General features: G+C 43.4%; 1 protein-coding gene across 5 annotated transcripts in view; it reads right to left on the bottom strand.

Annotated features, from left to right (window-relative positions):
- dop1a (DOP1 leucine zipper like protein A) overlaps positions 1-18665 on the bottom strand; it is a 192528-nt gene that overhangs the window by 95836 nt on the left and 78027 nt on the right. For 3 of the 5 annotated variants that reach the window (XM_059986598.1, XM_059986596.1, XM_059986597.1), the window contains exon 13: positions 14482-14593. The exons of 1 other annotated variant lie outside the window; for it this stretch is intronic. In XM_059986598.1, the coding sequence (XP_059842581.1) occupies positions 14482-14593 (112 nt within the window). Of the gene's footprint in view, positions 1-2846; positions 2967-14481; positions 14594-18665 lie in introns of those variants that run through there. One more of the 5 variants, XM_059986600.1, reaches the window with a different exon arrangement.

Here is an 18665-nt window from a genome sequence, read left to right as displayed (position 1 = left end):
TGGTTGTCGAGGAGGTATGAACTGACATGTTGGAATGGGAAGTTGAATCAAAATGGGTGGCCTCCAAGATATCCCCCTTTTTGTGACAGATGGGGTAAAGGTGCTGAATGGAGCAGTCCTATATTGAGTCTCACCAGTGTAGAGGTTGCACTGGGAGTGCTGGATACAATAGATGACCCCAATAGATGTATTTCTCTTACTTCCAGTAATTTCTCCCCCTCCTTTTTTTCACTTATTTCCCCATTCTTACCCTTTCTCTTCTCTTCACTTGTCTATCACCCCCCGCGATGCCCCTCCTCCTTCCATGGTCCACTGTCCTCTCCTGTCAGATTCCTTCTTCTTCAGCCCTTTATCTTTTCCACCCATCACTTCCGAGCTTCTCACTTCATTCCTTACCCCTCCATCCACCCACCTACCCCTCACTTGATCTCACCTATCACCTGCCAGCTTGTACTCTTTCCCGTCCCCTTTTTATTCTAGCTTCTTAGCCTTCCTTTCCCATCCTATCCCTTTCCTGAAAGCCTTGATGAAGGGTATCAGCTGAAACATTGACCGCATATTCCTCTCCATAGATGCTGCCTGACCTGCTGAGTTCCTCCAGCATTTTGTGTGCTGCTTAAGACTTCCAGCATCTGCAGAATCTCTAATGTTGTTAATACTTCAGATGCAGCCTGACCTGAGTTATATGAAGCCGCAAAATAACTTTCTGACCCCTGAACTTAGTGTCGTGATTAATAAAGGCAAGCAAGCCATACAACTCCTTTACCACCCTACCTACTTGTTTCAGGGAGCTATTGACTTTGACTCCAAGATACCTAGATACCTCTGTACATCAATGTTGACAAGGGTTTTGCCAATTTCTGGTCAATGGAGATTGTCAGTATGTTGATGGTGGAGGACTTGAATAGCAAGGTGGGTGGTAAGACGCTCCTTATTAGAGATGGCCATTGATTGACAGGCACTCTTGTGTTGCGTATGTTACTTGCCAATAATCTGACGTTGTCTGAATGTTGTCCAGGTCTTGCCACAGGCTGTTTCATTTTTTGAAAATGAGCATTCTGCATCAACTGTGAACATCCCACCTTATGAAGGAAAATTGGTCACTGGTGAAGTACACGTGCTGCAGCTCCTGAGGTACTACCCTACACACACTGAACCAGGCTTGACTGTGACAGTAGAGTGAAGGATATGCTTGGCCATGTGGTTGCATATTGTGCTGCTGTGCAGTTTTGAGATGTCATACCCGTAGCACACAAATCACTTTGCATGACTGTCGTGTCTCAATAATTGAGGGTGGTCTCTCAGAACTCGGTCCCCATAAGGATTGTTGAGATAGTCAATTCTACCATGGACAGAGAGGTTGATTGGAAAGACTGAGATGTGTTGGTTTATTCCTCATAGTGTTTAGCTCACTATCTGCCAGTTTGACACCTGTCCTTTAGGACGTGGTCAGTAGTGGTAATACCAAGCCACTAACTGTTGGATAAACAAAGTATTATGAATTGAATGAGTTAAAATTAAGATGCAAATTAATTCCAAATTAGTTTATTTGGGAGTGATTGGTCAGGGTGTGGCTCCATCGTACTTTGCACATTATGAAAGAAAGCTGTGAGCAAAAGAAGATAATACGAAAAGCAAAGCTGTTATGTAACATCACATTCCTCGCAAACATTATCCCATGGATGGCAATTCTCAATCTGCAAAAACGGCTCAGCAGGTAGTAAGTGTTAAAATCAACACAGATGTAGATATGAAGCATTCCCAAAGGTCGAGATAGTTCCCGAAACTACATAAAATCCGTCTACTTTGTCTTAAGGACAATATCAGCAACACTAAACATACATTCTGAATGTTACACAATAAATATTCAATGTTACCAGGGATTCTGATTCCAGAGGATTTTCTACATTTTACAGACTTCCTTACATTTCAAAACTTTAAACGGAGATCATGTTTTATTACAACTCCAATGAAATATTTTTACTGATCTGTATCAAACTAATTTCTAACTTGCAACCTGAATCAGAAATTGACTGATATAACCCTGCAACAGGCCACCTGAAACAGCAATAAATCATTCTGATCAAAGTCATAAGAAACATTCTACATCATAGTGGCCATAAGAACCATGCAATTTCATTGTTTTTGTCTGCAGACTTCCACCAAATCTACACAACCCTTATTCAGCAGCTCTCCTCCACTACTCTGAAAGAACTGCCATAATACCCCTCTATCTATCAAATCCATCAACTGCCAGAGCTTTCTTTTTCCAAATTCTACAGTATACTCTCTGGGCTACCCCTGAAAATCTATCCATCGCCCTCTTCCATTTCTCAGTTACGTAATTCTCTTGAAGTTACTTGAAGAAAACATCTGCTTCCACACAAAATGGTGCATCAGTGGGAGGGAGAATGCAGAGGAGCCACAGGTTGGTTTGGACAGACTGAGGGTGTGCGCGGATACATGGTTGGTGCAGAGTATGTGAATAAGCGTGAGGTTATCCACTATGGTGGCACAAGATGATGACAGATTGTCTGATTACAGGGAGGTATAGCAAGATCCAGGTATGCCTGTTCACCAGTTGCTGAAGCATGGAGATACAACAGATGATTAAGAGGCAAATTTATGCTCGCCTTTATAGTGAGAGGATCTCAGTGCAGGAGTAGGCATCTTATGCTGCAATTGTACGGAGCTTCGGTGAGATCACACGTTGAGCTGTCCTGACGAAAGGCCTCAGCCTGAAATGTTCACAGTTTATTCCCCTCCATGGATACTGCCTGACTTACTGAGTTCCTCCAGTGACGTGTGTGTTACTGGAGTCGTGTGGGCAGTTTTGGTCTCCTTACCTGAGGAAGGATGATCCTGCCATGGAGAGAGTTCGATAAAGATTCACAGACTGATCTCTGGAGTGGCAGAACTGTATGAAGGAAAACTAGGTCAATTAAGCTACAAAGAGTATGAAAGAATGAGAGGGAATCTCATAGTACCTGCAAGGCTCTAACAGTATTGGACAGACTCGGAGCAGGAAGGATGTTCTTGATGCTCAGGAGTCCAAAGCACAGTTTAAGCATAAATTACGTCATTTAAGATTGAGGTGATAGAGTGGTGAATCTGTGGAGCTCTCTACCAATGGAACCAGCTGAAGTCAAATCATTCACGCTGGATATTTTCCTAAGGGGGGGTAGTAGGATCAACAGATATTGGGGAGAAAGCTAGAACAGGGTGTTGAGTTTGGATGATCAATCGCAATCACAATGAAAGACAGCACTAACTTGAAGGGCCAAAGGGGCTACCCCTGCTTCCATTTTCCCCCAAGTTTCTGTGTCTATTTTATCATCATGCAGAGTCTGATCTAATGTGATGCAACAACCCAACAACAAAGGAATTTAAAAATTCATGGAGAAAAATATGAAGCCAAAGCTTTATTGTAGCAGGTGCAAATTCTGTTCCCTGTGCACATCCAGCCCCTAAAGGTGAGTCAAGACTGTGCACAGTGTTCATATGCTTCTGGCTCAGAGATGAGCCAGCAACCATGATCTTCTCCATCTCCAAGACTGGCTACATCTCTAAAGGATCATCCAACTCAGATTATGCTTGAGCAGAATTTCTGCTGAAACCTTTGTCACCTCTGGACCCAACCATTTGAAAGCCCACCTGGCTGGCTTTCCATTTTCATCAGACATAAAGCGTTGCTCAAAGCTCTGCTACATTTTTGTAAACTCACACATCATGCCAGTACCTGCCTGCATACAGTGGAACCAGTCCAATACTGTCTGCTTTACATTGTTCATTCTTGCTTTAGTCTCCAACACTGTCAGAAGCCAGCATCCCTCCAATGGTGGTGTTTTATGCCTGTTCAGTTTTAGCAGTTCCACACAGGCAGCAGTGTTTTCAGTCCCATTGTCCATAAGCTCTGATGTCCCCTTCATAAGTCTTTCTACTTCTACGTCCTCCTTTAAAAATTGCAACTGCTTAATATCTCCTTCCATGAATGAGTACAAAAGGCGCTTTCATTGATTAAGATTTTTTGTTAGATGCTTTGGGCTACTTTGCTAAACAAACAGCACAACATTAATGCAAGATATTAAAAATATTGAGCCAGAAAACATGGCATGAATAAAAATAATTTATACAAGTTGGCTGCTGAAACCCACTTCAGAACTGCATGCAATGATAAGACTGTGGAACTGATGAGGGAGGATGCAGAAAGATTAGATGAAGTGAGATAAGGGTGTGAGTCCCATACCTGACATAGTACTCTCATACTTCGAGTAGGCTTTAAAAAAAGAAGAAAGCATAGGTTTATCAAAAAAGCATAGTTGTCACACCAAAGAGGACAGCATGAAATTACTGCAGCATTCCTGAAGAACACTTGCAGTTTATACTTTTTTTGCTCTTTCCCCCTCTATCTCAGTATTTTGCCATTTTCAGTTGTCTTTAACATCTCATAACTATGTTCATCCTTGTTCAATTTTAAACAAATTCAGTACTTATTAATTTCAAATTAATTGATCAAGATGAGCAATATATCCTGCCACACCAAACAAGAGATCCTAAAAAACAGAAGACTTAACAAATTTAATTAATAAAATCACATTCATGTGACACACCCTTTGATATACTTTTGCATGCTACATGTAGTTGCCACAGCTCCCAATCAGCTAGGGACAAAATCCTCCAACAATTATGGCTGTTGGTCATTTAACAATATGCCTGCCAAGTAATGGGAAAATATCCTTGATAGGACAACAATTATCATGGAAACACTCATGCCACAATCCAACAAGCAGAGGGTGCCTTCACACAAGGGTTAGGAAATGAATGAGCTCTAAATAAAGAGAGCACAGAAGCCATACCAGTTTTTCCAATTTTACTGTGCATATACCTTTGATAGAACAGCTTTGTACTTCCAAATTCTAGCTGGAATAAAGATCAACTTGAAGGAACTTGGATCTAACAAAAAAAAATCAGAAGTTCCAAGATGGATTGGGTAATTAAAAATAGCTATAATTAATGATGGAACTTGGTATATAATGGCTGAACTATACACATATTCATCATCATTGTTATCGTGTGCTATGTCGTATGACGTGGGCAATCATGTTCTTTGACCATGATTATTTTTGGTAAATATTTCTACTTTAGTGGTCTGCCATTGCCTTCTTCTGGGCAGTGTCCTTATAAGACAGGTGACCCCAGCCATTATCAACACTCTTCAGAGATTGCCTGCCTGGCGTCAGTGGTCGCATAATCAGGGCTTGTGATATGCATCACTGCTCATACAACCATCCACCACTGGCTCCCATGGCTTCACATGACCTTGATCAGGGGCTAAGCACCTTGCCCAAGGGTGACCTGCAGGCTAGCGGAGGAATCAAGTGCCTCATGCCTCATCATGATGCCTCATCAAGATGCATCTCCACCCGCCACCCTATACACATATTAGGAAATATAATTAATATACTCATCCTGGAAAGTAAAACAAATATGTTCCTACTCAAATATAACCGTGGCAAGGGGTTATATTTTGAGATCATATTTGCCAATGATTTGAAAAACAAAAGCTGAAAATCACAACGGTGAAATTGCAAATCATATTGCTTTGTAAGTGTATCCAAAGTACTCAAATGTTGTTGCTTTGTAGGAAAACATCAAGAGAAATGCAGGCTCAGAGCTTCCACATGTGAATGTCGTGGTCATCGAGCAGCTGGTGAATATTGAATAATTACAACTGTCTATGTTCTATTACCACTTACATATTAGAACAAAGCTGCATGTCTGACCAAGGTTTCACATGTGCTTCTTGTAAACTAGTGCACATTCAGTGTTCACAATGTGGCATCCTTCACATTGGTCAAGCCAAATGCAGACTGGATGACCACTTTGCAGAACACTTCCTAGCAGTTCACAAAGGTGACCCTGACCTATGACGAGAAGTGAGGGGGAAAATAAGATCTACTTTAATTCTTCACACACATTCTGACTTCCACGTTTCTGACATCCAACGAAGCCAAACAACCTTAAGGAACAGTTCTTTATCTTCCGTCTGGGTATGATGCACCCCTTGGGACTTGATCGTCAAACTTTGGATAACCAGCCATTCCTGTTTGCATCAGAACTGGTCAGTGTTGATTTAAGTACATCAATCTGTAATGTTAAATTAGTTTTTCCTTCTTAAGATAAGACCACAAGATATAGGAGCAGAAGCAGGCCTTCGGCCCATCAGATCTGCTCTGCCATTCAATTGTGGGCTGATCCAATTCTTCCAGTCATCCCCACTCCCCTGCCTTCTCCCCATACCCTTTGATGCCCTGGCTACTCAAGAACCTATCTATCTCTGCCTTAAATACACCCAATGACTTGGCCTCTATAGCCACTCATGCAACAAATTCCACAGATTTACCACCTTCTGACTAAACGAATTTCTCTGCATCTCTGTTCTAATTGGATGTCCTTCAGTCCTGAAGTCATGCCGTCTTGTCCTAGACTCCCCTACCATGGGACATAACTTTGCCATATCTAATCTGTTCAGGCCTTTTAACATTCAGAATGTTTCTCTGAGATCCCCCCCATTCTCCTGAACTCCAGGGAATACAGCTCAAGACGTTCCTCACACGGTAACCCTTTCATTCCTGGTATCATTCTCGCAAATCTTCTCTGAACCCTCTCCAATATCAGTATATCCTTTCTAGATATCTTGAAGAAATATTGCCTGGCTTCCTCTCTTTTCTGGTTCTCATTGATCTGAAACACCATCAGTAAGTGTTGCCTGACCTATTATTTCCAGCAGTTTCATGTCCATTTGAGTTTCTAAGGCGGATTAATGAAAGATAAGTACATCATGGGAAAGGTGCTTTTACAGCACTGCTTATAAAAAAAGAAATGGAGGCACTTCCTATCAAGCTTTGAAGTTTCCCTACTTCCCAACCTACAATTAGACCAGCACCCTGGGATCGACAAAGTCTTCAGAAGGCATGCACAAATCCAAGTGCAAGCTCCCAATGCCTTGTTCAGATGGGTGCCAATCAGGCTGGCAGAGTTCTGGAGAGAAACTGTGCTGTGGAGCCCTACGGGAATTCCTTTGCTCCACCTATGCACCCCACCACCCCCACTCTGGCACACCAAATCATCTATCCCAGGAATAATCAGAGACATGCGAAGATATTGTTTTGCTGCTTGTTAAAGGAAGCAGTAGTGATGTCCTTTCCTCATCTCAACAGAGAAACGACATCATAAATGGTCTAGTTATCTTTATATATATTTACAATTTTCTGGATTGCGTCCGTGCCTCACGCCAGCGAGGGTAAGATTAGGATGTGGATGCGTGGTTTAAGAACTGGTACAAAGTGCAAGATTTAAAGTATGTAGCTCATGAGATCTCTTCTGGGGAAGATAGGAACTGTACAAAAAGCACAGGTTACACCTGAACTTGAGTGGGATCAATATCCTTGTGGGCAGATTTGCCAGAACTGTTGAGGACTACTTAAACTAGATTGGCAGAGGGATGGGAAGCAATGTGATGGGTCAGAGGAGGGAGCAGTTTGTTCAAAAGATGCAACATGTAGTAAGACTGCGAGGAAGGATTGGCAATTGATAGAGCAAAACTGCAGCTAGCGCGATAGGTTGAAATGTGCCCATTTTGATGCAAGAAGTATCAGGAATAAGGGTGATAAACTTAGAGCATGGATCAGTACATGAAACAATGACATTGTGGCCATTGCAAAGACAGGAATCTAGTCACAAGGACAGGAATGGCTCCTGCATGTTCCGAGGTTGAGCTGTTTCAAAAGGGACAGGAAGGGAGGTAAAAGAGGTGGAGGAGTGGCATTGCTAACACAGGATAGCACCTCAGTTGCAGAGAGGGAGGACATTGGGAAGGGATTGTGTGGGTGAAATTCCCAAACAGCAATGGCACAATCACTCTTTTGGGAGTATTCTATAGACCCCCACCCAAATAGCAACAGAGACACCGAGGAACAGATCAGGAGGCAGATTTTGGAAAGGTGCAAAAATAACAGGGTTGTTATCATGGATGATTTCAACGTCTTTAACATTGATTGGTACCTGCTTGGTGCAAAAGTCTGGATGGGACAGAATTTGTTAGGTGTCCAGGAGAGATTCCTGACACAATATTAGGCAGGCTGACTAGAGGAGAGGCTTTATGGATCTGGTACAAGGTAATGAACTTGGTTAAATGTCAGACCTCTCCGTGAGTGAGTTTTTCAGAGAGAGTGACACAACTCCCTGACCTTTATCACAGTCTTGGGCAGGGGTAAGAGCAGAGAGTATATAAACGTATTTAATCGAGGGAGGGGTAATTATGATGTACTGGGCAGGAACTTGGAAACAGATGTAGTTAGGGAAATGCACAACATAAATATGGAGGTTGGTTGGGGTTCTGAATAGGTTTGTTCCACAGAGACAGTGAAAGGATGGTAGGGTGAAGGAACCATAGTTCACAAGAGATGTGGAATATCTAGTAAAGAGGAAGAAGGAATCATATTAAAGGTTTAGAAAGCAAAGATCAGTCAGAGTTCTTGAGAGTAAAAAGGTAACCAGATAGGAGCTTAAGAAGGGACTTAGAGGAGCTAGAAGGGGACATGAAAAGGCCTTGGCCAGGAAGATTAAGGAAAACCCAAGGCATTCTACACATATGTGAAGTACAGGAAGATGACTAAAGTGAGGGTAGGACCAATCAGGGAAACGTGCCTGGTGGATATAGGAGAGATCATTAATGAACACTGTGCTTCAGTATTCACCGGGGAGGGGGTCCTTGACAAATGTGAGGACAGTGTAGAATAGGCTAATATTCTGGAACTTGTCAATGTTAAGGAAGAGGCAGTGCTGAATTTTTGAAACACGTTAAAGTAGGTAAGTTCACAAACATGGACAAGATTTACTCCAGTTTACTAAAGGAAACAAAGGAAGAGATTACTGAACCTCTGGCAATGATTTTTTGCATCCTCACTGGCCACAGTAGTAGTACCAGAAGATTGGAGGGTGAAAAATGGTATTAATTTGTTTATGAAAGGTAATGGGGTAACCCTGGGATTATGGACAAGTAAATCTTACTTCAGTGGTGGGCAAACTATTGGACAGGATTCTTAGATTCAGGATTTAAAAGTATTTGGAGAAGCATATTTTGATTAGGGATAGTCAGCATGACTTTGAGAGATAGGTCATGCCTGAGAAGCCTGAATGATTTCTTCAAAGAAGTAACAAAACAAACTGATAGGTAGATGTGCTGGTTATAGATAGGTAAGGTGTTTGATAAGGTTCTCCGTGGTAGGCTCACTCAAAGCATCAGGGATCCAGAGAAACTTGCCCACAGACAGTGGTAGATGGTATATATTCTGCCTGGAGGTCAGTAACCAGTGGTGCTCCACAGGGACCTTTGCTCATATTTATAAATGACTTGGACAAGGAAGTGGAAGGGTGGGTTAAGTAAGTTGGCAGATAACACAAAGATTGGTGGCGTTCTGGATAGTGTAAAAGGTTGTTGTAGATTACAATAGCACTTGGATAGGATGCAGAGCTGGGCTGAGGAGTAGCAGATGGAGTTCAGCCCGGAAAAATGTGAAGTGATACACTTGGGAAAGTCAAACTTGAAGGTAAAGGGTGAGGTTAACGGCAGGATTAAAGCAAGGCAGAGGAACAGAGGGATCGAAGGATCATTCTGGAATTATGACATAGCGGATAGCATAATAATAGATTAACTAAAATGAGTACGTCTTCAGGAAATAAAACCTGCACAGATTTTAACTTCCATCTGATACTTTGTGGCTAGTAAAACCAATGATTGGGTGTGGGACATTCTGATTCTGTCCCACTGAAACTACACTGGGGAAAACTGATGAATGTTCCTGCTGTAAGTACATTGTTAAAGATGTAGTTCTGCCACTTAATGCACAGTTCAGAACAGATCTAATTAGTCACTTAACCTTCTGGTTAATTGTATATTCATGGAGCCATCCTTCACACCAACAAAAAGGGATACATTTTGGGTGTCTGCAGTTGGTACTCAGACACCTTTGGAACAGACACCAGTCTTGAACATTCAAATAGATTCTGCTAATTAGGATGTGCTACCACTGTAAATATTTAACTCTATAAATTTAACTAACTACATCCCAAATGTTGAAGGAGGCGATTTATCATCATCATTGATAAATGATGATGTCATATGACTTGGTGATCATGGTCTTATGACCACGATTGTTCTTGGCAAATTCTTCTACAGAAGTGGTCTGCCATTGCCTTCGTCCGGGCAGTGTCTTTACAAGACGGGTGACCACAACACAGACTGACAATACTCTTCAGAGAATGTCTGTCTGGCATCAGTGGTTGCATAACTAGGCCTTGTGATTAGAGCATTAGAAACTGTTCACTGGTATCCTAGTGTTGAAGTATAAAGAATTGTGCCAGAAGAGTGAGATTCCCTTGGATTCTCGTGGATTCACTCTCTTTTGGAGTTTTGCTGTGTGGATAACAGTTCGATGAGGTGAGATATGAAGGCAGAATGGAAGGTTAATAGCAAGATTCTTAGCAATGTGGAGGAAGGGAGGGACCTAGGGCTCCATGTCCATAAATCCTTCAAAGTTGTCATGCAAGTTGACGGGGTGGTTAAGAAGGCGAATGGTATGTTGGTCTTCATTAGTCAAGGATTGAGTTCAAGAACCATGAGGTAATGTCGTAGCTCTAAGAAACTCCGCTTAGACCAAATATGGAATACTGTGTTCAGTTCTGGTCACCTCATTATGGAAAGGACGTGGAAGTTTTAAAGAGGTGCAGAGAAGATTTACAAGGATGCTGCCAGGATTAGAGAGCATGACTTGAGTGAGCTAGGCCTTTTCTCTTTGGAGTGAAAGAGGATGAGAAGTAACTTGACAGAGGTATATAAGATGACAAGAAACATAGATAGACAACCCGCATCTTTTCCCCAGGAGCAAAATGGCTATTATGAGGGGGCATTTTAAAGTGACTGGAGGGAAGTATAGGGGAAGATGTCAGAGATAGGTTTTTAAATACGGGTGCGTGAAATACGCTCCCTGGGGTAGTGGTAGAGGCAGATACATTAGGGACTTTTAAGAAACTCTTAGCCAGGCACATGGATGAAAGAAAAGTGAAGGGCTATGCAGGAGGGAAGGGTTAGATTGATCTTGGATTAGGTTAAAAGGTCAACACAACATCATGTCCAAAGAGACATAATCTGCTGGATCGTTCTATGTAGATCGTGTTAACCGGTGAACTGAGATAAAAGGTGGAAGATGATATTTATATCAACGTTTTACTTTGTTAGTTAAGAAACAAAGGTTTACTAAATCCAGTAAAGCTCCAGCAATCCATAACTGAATGTCCAGAAATCCTTAAGGTTCAGAGTCATGGATGACTCATTAGTCGACAGTGGGATCAAGAGGTCGCAAGTACATTGGGGTCTGCAGCCATACTACAGGAGTGGACGAGTCCAGAGAAAGTGAGTGGGGCCACACTAGGTGCTGGGGTTACAGTCAGTTATGTGGGTAGGTTTGTGGCTAGAGACAGAATCCAAGGAGCTTATAATTTTCCCCACTCCCTTTAAACTCACAGAGTTCAGTGGAACTGAGTGTTTGGGTATGAACAGGAGTGACATCCTCTGGTCAGGAAGATCTGCCAGCTCAGCAGGTACCAAGAGTGACAGATTATCAGATTTTTACCGGGTTGGGGACAACTAGCTCGGTCACCTGAGCAATATTTATTCCTGAGCCAACATCACTAAACAGCAGATTCTCCGGTCAGTATCACACGGTAGGAGCTTATTGTGTGCAAGATGGCTAGCTAGCATATTTCTAACAAGATTAAGTATATTTCAAAAACAATTGGATGGATGTAAGATGCCTTGAAAACCAGGAGATACTCTATACATGGGGGGAAACATTAAAAGGGGGAAACATGTACTACAATCTCTGGAAAGTGGCTTCAGTTAAGTCACGTGCGATAGTTAATTGACACAGGAAGAATTATTTGCTGCAGCTCCCAGAGTGGTTTTCATAAAGATTTCATTGTTAAGAGTGAGACACAAGAGACTGCAGATGCTGGAGAACAAATGTGCTGGAGGAAATCGACAGCTCAGGCAGCATCTGTGGAAGCAGAGGAACAATGGACATTTTGGGTGGGGATCCAAAAATTGTAATGCCAAATCTTGTGAGCATTGATTGCAGGAGTGTAATGATCTTATTGATGTTAGATGTTCAAACAAACTGCTACATCTGTCAGTGTTGCACAGAGCCCATTCAAATTTTCAAGGAATACAGGCCAAATGTTCTCATCCAGCCAAAACTGGTAGGAACAAGGTACCATTCCACTGAAGAGTCATGGCAAGAATCTTGTACTGAAGAATGACATTGATCAAAAGCTCTAAAGATGCTTGTCAATCAGTTCATAACTTAGTGAGACTATGGTTCAGAATATATTACATCTTGAACTTAAGATTGATGATTATCACGATTCGCGTACAAGAAGCACAAAACTATGACTAGACGATGGCACAAAAAATATATACCATTGAATATAAAGTAAATGCTACTTCTTAACAAGATACTTTGATTATAAAATCTAACACTATTAAGGCACCCTAGTAAAGGATTATTGTAGAGGTCCAAAGAAGGTATAATGCATTCAGAACTCATTTATTTTAGGCCTTTCTAAAGAAAATATTGTCCAAGGTTAAGAGTGATGATTTCCATTTATACTTAAGAGTGGACTGCAAAGTCTGAACCACTCCAAGAGTCCTAGCTAACACAATACAATGTCATGTTACTTGTTGACTGCAGTTCAGATTCTACACCAGAAAGCTATCTAAATAAAGGAGTCTCCTGGTACTGTGAAAAAGCACCCAGATTACACGCAGTGTTACATTAGGGATATCACAACAGTTTGCCAAATGGTTTAGCACACTTTTCTATGGGCAAGTTATTAAGTCACTTGAAAAGTTAATGTTTTGTAAGGTCGTCAAAATGCAAGCGGCATTTTGTTCCTCTGATATTTCATCTAATCCCTTTCTCTACAATCACAGCTAACCCCTTTCTCTTCGTCCAACCCCTTTTTCTACAATCACAGCTAACCCCTTTTTCTTTGTCCAACCCCTTTCTCTACAATCACAGCTAACCCCTTTCTCTTCGTCCAACCCCTTTCTCTACAATCACAGCTAACCCCTTTCTCTTCGTCCAACCCCTTTCTCTACAATCACAGCTAACCCCTTTCTCTTCGTCCAACCCTTCCTCTACAATCACAGCTAACCCCTTTCTCTACAATCACAGCTAACCCCTTTCTCTTCGTCCAACCCCTTTTTCTATAATCACAGCTAACCCCTTTCTCTACAATCACAGCTAACCCCTTTCTCTTCGTCCAATCCCTTTCTCTACAATCACAGCTAACCCCTTTCTCTTCGTCCAACCCTTTCTCTACAATCACAGCTAACCCCTTTCTCTTCGTCCAACCCCTTTCTCTACAATCACAGCTAACCCCTTTCTCTTCGTCCAACCCCTTTTTCTATAATCACAGCTAACCCCTTTCTCTTCATCCAACCCCTTTCTCTACAATCACAGCTAACCCCTTTCTCTACAATCACAGCTAACCCCTTTCTCTTCGTCCAACCCTTTCTCTACAATCACAGCTAACCCCTTTCTCTTCGTCCAACCCCTTTCTCTACAATCACAACTAACCCCTTTCTCTTCGTCCAACCCCTTTCTCTACAATCACAGCTAACCCCTTTCTCTTCGTCCAACCCCTTTTTCTATAATCACAGCTAACCCCTTTCTCTTCGTCCAACCCCTTTCTCTACAATCACAGCTAACCCCTTTCTCTACAATCACAGCTAACCCCTTTCTCTTCGTCCAACCCCTTTTTCTATAATCACAGCTAACCCCTTTCTCTTCGTCCAACCCTTTCTCTACAATCACAGCTAACCCCTTTCTCTTCGTCCAACCCTTTCTCTACAATCACAGCTAACCCCTTTCTCTACAATCACAGCTAACCCCTTTCTCTACAATCACAGCTAACCCCTTTCTCTTCGTCCAACCCTTTCTCTACAATCACAGCTAACCCCTTTCTCTTCGTCCAACCCCTTGCTCTACAATCACAAACTTACAGATTATAACAGTTTGCAACATATGCTACCTATCTCTTTAAAATGTCCCTGCACTCCTACAGTTCATAACTTAGTGAAACTATGGATCATAACATATTGAAGCCTGAATGGCACATGACCTATTTTCCTTCAAATGACAACTTCCAACAGCTGATGTCATCGCTTAAGTTAGAATGTTGAGTACAATGTGACTTCAATTATTAAATTGTCAGTTATTAAAGCATAACAATAGAATACTCAGAACAAATCCCAGTCAGTGATCACTTTTTCCCCAGCATTCACTTAAAATTCTTAACTTTGTTTGTAATCTCCAATAGTGCTTACAATGACTGAAACCAATTAGGTGAACTCCTTACCAATGATACTATGTCCAAGAGGAAGTCTACCAAGAGACAGAATTCACCCAGAGAGTACTCCGACATTTCCTTTCCCTGAGAGGAAGCCTGCAACCGTGCATTGAGTGTTCTCCTGTTGAGAGTTGGAATCACGTTTATTATCACTGACCTATGTCACGAAATTTGTTTTGCAGCACTAGTAGGTTGCAATGCATTTAAAAAAATTATCTACTTAATGCATTTCTATGTAGACAGCAGAGTTCAAGTTCATTTATTATCAAAGAATGCATAAATTATACAACCTTGAGATTTGTTCGGTCACAGCAGGAAACTCAAAGAACACAATTTAAAGAAAAAAAAGAATAATAATTAAAAAATAAAAGACTAACACTCGATACACTAGAGAAAGAAAAAAATACAAGTCATGCGAACGATTGAAGCGAACAACAATACTCCAAATGAGAAATTCGTCTTCAAATCCGAACCCTGGAGCAACCTACAGTAGACCTAAAGCCTCGTTTATCAGTTCAGCATATTGGAGAGCATGGAGCACAGCAGTCATGGCAGTCTTCATAGCCTCAGCAACATGGAGTTGACCATCACAGAGAAAAAACGAAATTGGCTTTTGTCCCAACAGACACCCTGTCTTTTCAGTCTATCTGGGCTGGTGTTTAAATTGAGCCACAATGGAGCAGTGAAAGGCTCCATGCTCTAGGCAGAGGAGTAAACAAATCGGTTCTTGCCTCCGATCTGGACCAGCATTTAAATTGCCTAAACAGCAGATCGCACCTCACACTAAGATCCGGGCACCACTGCTCCAAGAGGCCCTGGGCCGAGACCACGCTGCCCAGTGACTCACTCCAGGCCCAGATTTCGTCTCCCAGCCTGAAGCCGCTCTCAAGCTCTTCAAATCAGCTCCATGCCCAGAGCGATCAAACCTCGCACCCGAGCCAGTTGTACGAGCACCGAAATCAAAGCTCTTCTGCCCAGGCCTGAACTTCTCCTGACAGCACCCAGGGTGACCCAACCTCACTCCTGGGCCAGCTGCACAGGCATCAGGACTCCATCTGCATCGATACATCACACGAACCCCGCCTCACCACCACTCGTCCCTTTACAGTTTGCAGCAATAATTTAATACAATTTACCTCAGAAAAGATATTTTTAGTGATTTTTTTAGTCAGATATCTTAGCTTTTTGACTACCAGGAAGCTGTCACACACGTTCAATAGCGCCATCTTAATCCAGATACTAATAGAAACACCCTTTCCTTCATGTGCTTCTACCATATGTATACAAAATTGTTCCTTGCTGGAACTGATTTTCAATCTCTAAATTATATTCCATGCCTCAAATTCCACCCTCTATTTTACCCAAAACTAATTCCTTGATTTTAATTTGCTACCTTTGTTTCCAGATCATGTCAAACCACTACCTCAATCCCAAAACTCTTGACTTCATCCTTCCCAATGCCTGAAAGTTGCCTAACTTTAAGACACTGAGATCTTTATCACTCTGATTCTCTTGAATACGCAAGTTTTAATAGACTGACAATGCTCGGGCCCTAATGATAGCAATATCATGTCCAAATCCCCCCACCTCTTCCAGTGCTAAACTGCTTGTTAAAACTGATGTATGTCAATTAAATCTCAATGGCACAGTGTCACATTTTAGGCTACATCCACACTAGACCGGATAATTTTGAAAATGCCGGTTTCGCGTAAAAATGATAGCCGTCCACACTATGCGTTTTTGAAAACATCTCTATCCACACTGAAACCGAGATTTCGGTGAATCTCCTCCTGCACATGCGCAGGACACGAACCGAAAACAAGCAACATGTTTGATGTCCAACCTCGCCGTAGAAGTGCGCAATTGTGTAGTTACAGACTAGAAAAACTTAAAACGACAGACGGCTGTTGGCTTTCGCACAGGAGAACTTAAAACTAAAAAAAAAACAAATACTGGAGTGTATGGCAGCAACCAAGGAGTTCACAGACAGATTGACCTGGCTGACGACAAACATTGAAAAACTGACTAACTCTGTTGCGTTAATAAAGCACCCTGTTAAATGTGTAAAACATGTCTGCAGCAGTGTTATCTTGTATTTCCATACAATGTTACATTAGGCTGCTACACATCTATTGTCAGAGAAGTACTTGCATAAATAGGTAAACCACCTTCATACGAGCAAGGACAGAAAACTGGGCAAAGTGAGTACAGTATAGTTATTTATTCAGTAAGTTATGGGTCAAAGTATTTGGTAAGTACATTTCTAACTCTTCTGGCTTCAGTCTCTTTGCGATCTGTTCTGAAATTGTTAGGTTGCATTCAAGAAAACAATGAAATGGCGCACTGCTGTCTGATAGCATTTTCAGATTTCTCCGGTTACCCCGTCCACACTGATCTGCCCGAGCAGCGCTTTCAAACATACCCATCCTGGAAAGCATTTCTGAAAAGCTCCAGTTTCCAGTTTAGTGTGGACGGAGGGTAAAAACGAAGAGAAAAAGCTTTGGACTGTGGCGACCCACTTTCTGCGCAGATGAACCGGCTCACAAATAGCCAGCACGCAGGGAGAGACTTTGGTAATGCACCTCTGACATCATTTCCGCCCGGAGAGGGCGGGCGCTAGGGATTAAATGCCAGCACCTCGAAGTTTGAATAAACTAGTCTTGAAACGATTTACCGAATGCGTGTCATTCTCTCTAGCTCTGTATGTAGTACATCGCTACATTGGTGACCCTGACGGTCCAAACGGGATTTGGACCAAAGATGACAGACTCTTCATCTGTTAACGCAGTTTCGCTAAAACTGCCAACTTTCTGGACGCTGCGACCACACGTGTGGTTTAGCCAAGCAGAAGCCCAGTTCCAGATTCGGCAGATATCTTCTGATTCCATGCGTTACTATCACGTGGTGAGCACCCTTGACCAGGAGACAGCCGCCCAGGTTGTGGATTTCATACAGTCGCCCCCGGAAGAAGGCAAATATGGAGCATTCAAAGCACTGCTCATTGGGACCTTTGGCCTCTCACGGCGTGAGCGAGGTGCCCGCCTGCTTCACCTGGACGGTTTGGGAGACAGGCTGCCGTCAGCATTGATGAACGAGATGCTGGCCCTGGCTGATGGACACCAGCCCTGCCTCATGTTCGAGCAAGCGTTCTTCGAGCAACTGCCCGAGGACATACATCTGCTGCTGGCCGATGCAGATTTCAGTGACCCCCGGAAGGTGGCGGCCCGGGCAGACATGCTGTAGAAAGCCAAGAGGGAGAGCATGGCGTCCGTCGGTCAGATTACCAGGCCACGCACCCAACAGAAGACCAGACCAGGCCTGGCAGGGGGGCGCACACAACACAGAGGCAGGAGTGAGGAGGACAGTGAAAAGTGGTGTTTCTACCACCAGCGGTGGGGCACAGAAGCCCGCCGTTGTCGCTTGCCCTGCAAGGGCCAGGGCCAGCTGCTGCTAATGACTATGGCGGCTGGCCACCAGGACAGCCTCTTGTACGTCTGGCACAAACAGTCGGGACACCGCTTCTTGGTCGACGCCGGAGCGGAAATCAGCGTCCAGCCCCCCACGGGGTACGACACCCACAACAGGAAGCCAGGACCCACCCTGAGGGCCACAAACTGCAGCAAGATATGGACCTATGGCACCCGCACAGTGCAGCTGCAGTTCAGCGCCAGCCGGTTCACGTGGGACTTCACACTGGCCGCGGTGGCCCAACCACTCCTGGGGGCGGACTTCTTGCGAGCTCACAGCCTGCTGGTTGACTTGCAAGGGAAAAGACTGGTACATGCCGAGATTTTCCAGACGTTCTCACTGGGTGAAGCCAAGTTGCCGGCCCCACACCTGGACTCCATCACACTGTCGGACAACACATTCACCAGAATCCTGGCGGACTTTCCATCGATTCTGGCACTGCAGTTCACATCAGCCATGCCCAGACACGGGGTTCAGCACCACACCCCGACCAAGGGACCACCCCTCCACGCCCGCGCACGAAGGCTCCCCCTGGAAAAGCTCTGCCTGGCGAAGGAGGAGTTCAAGAGGATGGAGGAATTGGGGATTGTACGGAGGTCTGACAGCCCATGGGCCTCCCCCATGCACATGGTGCCCAAAGCAGCCAGGGGTTGGAGACCATGCGGCGACTACCGCAGACTGAACGAGGCTACAACTCCAGACCGCTACACAATGCCGCACATACA

Source organism: Hypanus sabinus, chromosome 12 (assembly GCF_030144855.1).
Source record: "Hypanus sabinus isolate sHypSab1 chromosome 12, sHypSab1.hap1, whole genome shotgun sequence".
NCBI classification, from domain to species: Eukaryota; Metazoa; Chordata; class Chondrichthyes; order Myliobatiformes; family Dasyatidae; genus Hypanus; species Hypanus sabinus.
This window is presented reverse-complemented; position numbering and strand designations above follow the sequence as displayed.